At 35.7% G+C, this 7219-nt stretch overlaps 1 protein-coding gene across 1 annotated transcript in view; it reads right to left on the reverse strand.

Moving 5' to 3' along the window:
* Positions 1–6861, reverse strand: part of LOC149957429 (ankyrin repeat and FYVE domain-containing protein 1) — a 28261-nt gene extending 21400 nt beyond the window's left edge. Inside the window, exons 1-5 of the mRNA XM_090165553.1 lie at positions 6770–6861; positions 2923–3112; positions 1835–1953; positions 1502–1761; positions 1277–1426 (exon numbers count right to left, since the gene is read on the reverse strand). Coding sequence (XP_090021679.1) covers positions 1277–1426; positions 1502–1761; positions 1835–1953; positions 2923–3112; positions 6770–6782 — 732 coding nt within the window. The 5' untranslated portion in view covers positions 6783–6861. The remainder of the gene's footprint in view (positions 1–1276; positions 1427–1501; positions 1762–1834; positions 1954–2922; positions 3113–6769) is intronic.
* Between the last annotated feature and the right edge of the window lie 358 nt (positions 6862–7219).

The following is a 7219-nucleotide window of genomic DNA, read 5'->3' on the forward strand; positions in this document are numbered from 1 at the left end:
AGTAGTTGTTTTGAGCTTTTAACATGCTATATTCATTTATTAACCAGTAGTGCTCATCAGGGAACAAATAAAGTCGGGGTCGGGGATGGGAAAATATTTTATGTAAATGTTCCCAAGTCACAGATTGCTTCGGCATTGTTTCACGATTAAAGAGATTAAAAAAATAATACCACGTACTCCATTCTGCAGCCGAGATAATTCTAGAACAGCGAGAACCACGTCAGAGACCGTGCATGAGCAACACATTTTGAAGGTCATTTGACTCATTCCACAATCACCCACAAGAAAAGGGGGGGGGAAGGAACCTATTGTAACAGACGGATTTTTGCGCTTCCTTAGTTTACAACAGTATTAGGCCTAAGGTAAGTGTGGTAATAGCGTTACCCACTTGACAACCTGCCACATCCTATTTCCTACTTATATTATCTTTTTGTATAACTGTGAAGACCGCGGTTATCAATTAACTCAATGTTGTTTAACTTACGTCGTTATGTTCCTAGTGAGGGGCATAGGGCAAAAGTCACTATTTTTTATATGCGTTTCTCCACGCACCGGACAGAGGGCGTTATCGTCAGTCGGGAGATATAAATACCTCGGCGGCAGAAGGAGGAGGGCCGAACTATACAGAGTGGAGAGAAGAGTCTCCACTGCAAGAGTCCAGTCCAGCCAATGTAGTTGTTCTTCCACTGAACAACCCTCTCGTTAGTCCTTGGTTAGCGATTAGTTCGACCAGTATTGTTTTGCCGTCGTTATCTCGACGTACAGAGGTTAATTGTAGGGTCTGTTTCGCCGGTCGGTCGCCATAGCTCTAAATGCATTGGTGAGTGAACTTTTGCCCTTATGGTTTCTCGTAATTATTAATTATTAAAGCAACAAATATTACTTTAAACTAGTACTTAATTTCTTAATCTTATATTATTTAAGTAGGCTTAAGCCTTAGAACGCTGTAATGTATCGATGTTAAGCAATGAACAGTAAACACCTTTTTTTCTAGTCTTTTTTTTGTCTTTTAGTCATTACTTAGTACGTAGTTAATATTTAAGCTCGATCCCAGGTCTACTGAATCCATATCGGTTACACTATCTTTAATTTTTAGTGGGGTAAAACAGTTTAAAACTACAAAAACCCTAACCCGAAAAATTGCCAACGATTACTTAATTTTTGATCGTCGGGGTCAGGGTCCCCGTACTAACACTATTAGCCATATTTTCCACTTTTGGACACTGTCCTGGAATTTTATGAAAAAAATATCCTTTTGATAATGCTGGTACCATACCTGGGAATCAAACTCAATGAGAAACAAGAACACAACATCTTCTCGTTGTGTTCTGATAGCAGTGTGAAGTGGGTACTCGGTCTTGCTTTTGAACATTTTGAAAAGAAGAGGTGCTGCCATATGGGCAAAATCTTCCGATGTAAAATCATCCTATTTGTGTTAATAATAATCAAAATATCAACTGGCATTCGATAAAGATTGTAAATAACCAAGAAGATAGCTAACCCAGTGATTTGAAATTAGCTCTGAGGAATGGCATTTAAGAGTTTCGGCTCCAATTTCATCCGCTGTTTGATAGAACCGAACACAATTGGAAACATTAACCGATGATATTAAAGCTTTTTCGCATCTTTCCATCAAACTATCTAATTTAAATCGTTTGGCTAATTTGACCAGTTGTAGAATATCAGTATCAGGTCGGTCTAATGTAATCTGATCAGTATAAACCCATTTCAGCAGACACAGTCCAATGTCTTGATTAATATCTAGGAAATTAATTATTTAATCTATTATCTTTGACATTAAAGAACAATTTCTAAGTTTCATTTTACAACTTGCCTGTTAGGTCTAGTCTATCAACATCACCCAGGTTTGGAACTCCCCAATTACTGCTCCTTGCTGAGAGCACAAATCTATGTGCTCGAATTGTTCTACCATCCAATGCGACATTAAGATCGCTAAAAATTAAATATTGAAAAAATGGTAATTAAAAGGTAGAGTAGTCCGAATACTCATACACATGTATATTTGTTATGTAATAATACCAGTGATTTAAAAGTTTCTACGGTTATAACCAATATCATTACCCTTTGATCCCTTTGTTAAGAGTGAATGTCCGATCACATGGGTTCAATGTTTGGCTTGGAGGTAGCATGCTTGTTAGTCATAGAGGGGTTTGATTCCTGATTTCTCAGTGAACATTTTCAGTGCTTTTAATTTTATCATAAAAACAATTACTATTGATAAAATTTCTTTCATATCAAATGTTTTATATCTTATAATTACCAAAGTAACAAAGTTTTACAGAAAAAATATAGTAACGAGAACTTTCACTACAGAAACCAAGGATCTAGTCACATGTGTGAATATTTTTGTTCGGAATTTTGCACAAGAAATCAGTAAAATGCTTGAGTTATATAACATGAGAGTTAGTATCTTTTTAAAAATAAGTGTTGTAATAAAATTTAAAAACCTTAAGGGTTCATTGCAATATCACATGTCGCTAAATACCTACAAGTCTTCATAGTTATTAAAATCATTGTTTGTACATGGTTATTAAAAACATTGTACATGGTTATTAAAAACATTGTTTGTACATGGTTATTAAAAACATTGTACATGGTTATTAAAAACATTGTTTGTACATGGTTATTAAAAACATTGTTTGTACATGGTTATTAAAAACATTGTTTGTACATGGTTATTAAAAACATTGTACATAGTTATTAAAAACATTGTTTGTACATGGTTATTAAAAACATTGTTTGTACATGGTTATTAAAAACATTGTTTGTACATGGTTATTAAAAAAATTGTGTGTACATGGTTATTAAAGACTGTTTGTACATGTTTATTAAAAACATTGTACAATGTAAGAAAAATTATAGTGCGATGGGAAATGTATGAAATAAAGTAGAATTTTTTACCTGTAGAGTTCTTTGTCAAATAAGCTAGCTACTGTTATAAGCAAACGAGCCACGAAAGAATCATCTGCCTGCGTGGTCCCCAACTGCGCTAGAGCAACACTACATTTCTTTTCTGATTCAGTCAACCGGTTTTGTAATTTCACATATTCTTCTCTGAGTAATGAAAGGTGCCTTTGTAGTTTTATGATCTCTGAAAGCAAAAAATTTATAATCTTGTTATTTACATTAACAATTGCAAAAGGGTAATACGAATTTTGTCCAAGAAACTAAGCTATTGCAGTGGAGAGTAAGAGAATGACTTCAAAAAGCTATAGTTTGAATAACTGCACCGCCATCTATCGGCTCTAAAAATACCTATTAGGATGGTACTTTTCACAACAATGGGAAGCCTACTGACGTCATAGGTAACGTGAGGTATGATGCCCAAGTACCATCTTTGGCTGCCTTTTCACCTAACTGCATTGGCATCAAATATTGAAATTCCCCCATGACCATTTACTTTCAAAGAATTTAAAATTCAGTAATTAAGGTTGGTTGTTTCTGGAATGATGATTGTCAGACTAAAGAGTAAAATTAACTTAGAAGTGTTGGGATGAATTCAGAATATGACATAACTCTACAGACCTTAAATAAATGTCAATCTTATATTTCCCATAATACGTTTCCATTAAAAAAAAAACTTTTTAGTAGACCACGGCAGTGGTGTAGACAAGGGGGGGTTTGCGGGTCCAGACCCTCCCCTTGGGCCTACCTTTGACTGCACTAAATTCCCACCCCTTTTCAAACCCCCTCTTAACATTCACACACTTCGACCCCCCCCTTGTCGAATTTCTGGCTACGCTACTGGACCACGGTACACTAGGGCCAACTGTGACATAATTACCAAGCTTGTTAATGGAAGCGGGTTTGAAATGAATGTTCCAATTTTGAACAGAAAATAATAGTTGTTTAGTAATAACAAGAATTAAAATGGCTCATATTGCAAGTGACCAAGTGAACCTTCTGCGTTAACCTGTGAGGGGCCATAAACTTCAAACATCCCAGGTACTTGAACTTACTGCTCACTTCTACCTCTACTATGAGGCCCCAGTCCTTTTCCCCTTCAATTGACAAATTTGCACACAGAGTGCATCTACCCACTTCATATTGGGCATATTCGAGAGAGTCTAAGACGATTTTTAAACACCAAAAACCTCATTCGCATACATCAAAACCATTTCAGCCACCATTTTCCAAAAAATTTGAGCAACTGAATACAAGTTATAAGATTTATTTTATTGTGTGGGGGGGGGGGGGGGGTCTACCAAAATACCCACCATCTTGGAATGGGCGCCTGTGGTAGGCCTCCAGTAACTCATGAAATTTAGTCTCAACTGCTTACATAATATAGAGTAATGGCAGTGCTACGTCACCCTTGCTTTTTCCTATTCATAAATAAAGGTGGAGGGAGGGAGGGAGCAGGGATGGTGATTGTGGCTGCCCCAAACTCCCACGCTGACCCTTCGCTTCCCATTTTTAACGGAGCAGTGTGAAATTCTTAGAAGGGCAGTTAGTGTGAAAGAAAGGGACTTCACAGAAGGGGAGGTTTTAGTTCGGATTGTTAAGCAGTTCCGGACTTTTTGCTACAGCGTTTACCTTTCTTACGTACAAATCAGATCTAATTTATTAAAACTAGACCCCGGGCTAAGCAGGGTATTAAAGCTAGTAGTATAATAAAAATGTAAGTGTTTTGACATTTTGGCATGACTGAGCTTGAGGTCCTCCAAGCAGATGGTGTTTTGTTATTAACCTGGTAAACTTTATAATAATAATAATAATAATAATAAAAGCATCTTTATTGAGGATATCAACATTAGCTACAAGCTAGTTTACATATTGTTCCTCGAGTTAAATTAAAACAAAAGAACAATAAAAAATAAATAAATAGACTAAAAATAAAAATAATAAAAACTTCAAAAGACTTCTAATGTTTTCAGATAATTTGTACAATTTCTTTTAAAAAGTTTAAAATTTTTTGTTGGTAAATTTTTTAGGTCGGCCAGAAGGGCGTTCCATAAGATTGAGCCATGGTAAACAATGCTATTTTTACTATTTTTCGAGGTTTGACTTTGAATAAAGATATTTCTTTCCAAGCTTCTAGTATTATGTGAATGAATAGTGTTTAATTTCTTAAATATGTCATTAATATAAGAGGGATGTATTCCGTGGTATGACTTAAACATAAAAGAAGCCATGTGAATTTTTCTTCTAGTTTCAAGCAAATCAGCGAAAGTGTGCGGACATATTTAGGCGAGGTTCTTCTCTTTACTCCCAAAATTAATTTCCCCATCATATTTTGAAGCACTTGTAGTCGAGCTAAACTTTCTTGAGATGAGGTATCGTATAGGATATCGCCATAATCAAATACAGGGAGTACAGCGGCTTTATACCACATTAAGAGGATGTCAGTTGATAGAAACCTTCTGACAATACGTAAAATACAAATTCGTGATTTTATTTTGTTTATGGTATTTTCGATATGTGGGTTCCATGATAAAGTTTCGTCTAAGATGTAGCCTAGATATTTTACTTCCTTTACTCGTTTAATCTTGGAAGTTGGTAATTCAATTATATTTTCGACTGAGGTTAGTTTGTTTTTAGAACTGAAGAGAATAAATTCCGATTTACAAGCATTAATTGACGTGTCAATATCTTTAAACCATTTTACACAGATTTTGTATTCATTGTCAAGTTCGTGAATGATTATTTGAGAATTTTCGTTTGCAGTAAGCATTGCTGTGTCATCTGCGAATTGATATGGTTTAGTATGTTTTAAGACTGAGGGAAAGTCATTTACATATACTGAGAATAAGAGCGGACCAAGTATACTGCCCTGGGGCACCCCGAGTTTCACATTTTTTTGAGAAGAAGTAGTGCTGTTTATAGAGACATATTGTTTACCATTTGAAAGATATGAATAAAACCATTTGACAGTGTTCCAGGAGCAGCCAATTTTCAGTAACTTTAGTAGTAATTTTTCATGATTGACGGTGTCAAAGGCTTTTGAAAGGTCAATTAACAAGACACCGGACACAAGGCCTAAGTTGTTATTTGATAAGATATGTTCAACAAGGTGGGTAGTTAGAATAATTGTGGAGTGAACCCTTCGAAAATCAGGTTGGTAGAGGTTACATTAGAAATATTAACAAGTTGGTGAAAGTTTCTTCCTTCATATTCGTAGGATAAAAAAGGATTCTCTATGAAACACTTGTGTTTGGATAATGCTATTGGCCTATTTCCATTTTTTTGCTAGACATTGAGGCAATGTGTAGAACTTCTATAGTTCTTGAATTTTTTATTGACGAGCTAAACCATTTTTATTTGGCTACAATTACTTTTCAGGTATAACGAAACTGTGAGAGATTCTGGATGGAATCACAGTCAGTCTGAAATGGCACAAAACAATCAGGTAAACCGTAATTTCCATGGTAGGGGGGGTTAAAGCACTTTTCATGCCCTGTTTCATTTATTTATATGGGGTCAATTTGGCCTAAGGCATTGTAGGAAAAGTTTTGTTACCAGTGAACTATTCTAAAATTGATCAATGATGTGAAGGGTGAAAAGTTGCTCCAATACCTTTCCTACTATCTACCAACTAGACCTTATGTTTATTTCTTCCCCCTCTGTCAAAGGAAGTCCCATCTTGTATAAAGCTGTATTAGCCACACCCACAGGTAACGCCTACAACCTTAAGCCTTTGCAATTTAGACAGCTTAAGACTAAAATGTTAAAAACCGTTACTAAATATTTCTAAATATAATTTAAAATGCGTTAAATTTGAAATATAAGATGATCAAGTAAGTCTTACCATCTCCAGCCATGGCAGCCAAAGAGCGAAATTAAATACACAGTACAATAATTAATTGAAGACGACATGAACATGAAGCAGACGACTTAGAGCCGACTAATGTAAATGAGGGACCAAAAATAAGGAAGCTGAAATAATGAAAAATGAAGGACATAAGCGGTAAACTGTGTTAGCAGCTATAGAATTATTATTCGAGACCCAAAAAATCGCTACGCCCTCTTTAAGCGGCAAACGTGACAATTGCAAATTATTGGAACTGTTAAACCTAGGAGCAACAAACAAGGAGAACGCAGCTAGCTTTTAAACACGCTAACGCAGTGTTGTGTACAAATTTAATTGGAAGAGCCTTTAAGCTGTAGCGGGAAAAGACAATTTCTGAACTTTCCCCTTTTGACGGCAGCAGGCACTAAAGCGTCTAAACAAGGAAAACTGTACACAAGAAAATGCACG

This window comes from Leiobunum rupestre, chromosome 2 (genome assembly GCF_980474605.1).
Source record: "Leiobunum rupestre chromosome 2, qqLeiRupe1.1.hap1, whole genome shotgun sequence".
In the NCBI taxonomy this organism is placed as follows: Eukaryota; Metazoa; Arthropoda; class Arachnida; order Opiliones; family Sclerosomatidae; genus Leiobunum; species Leiobunum rupestre.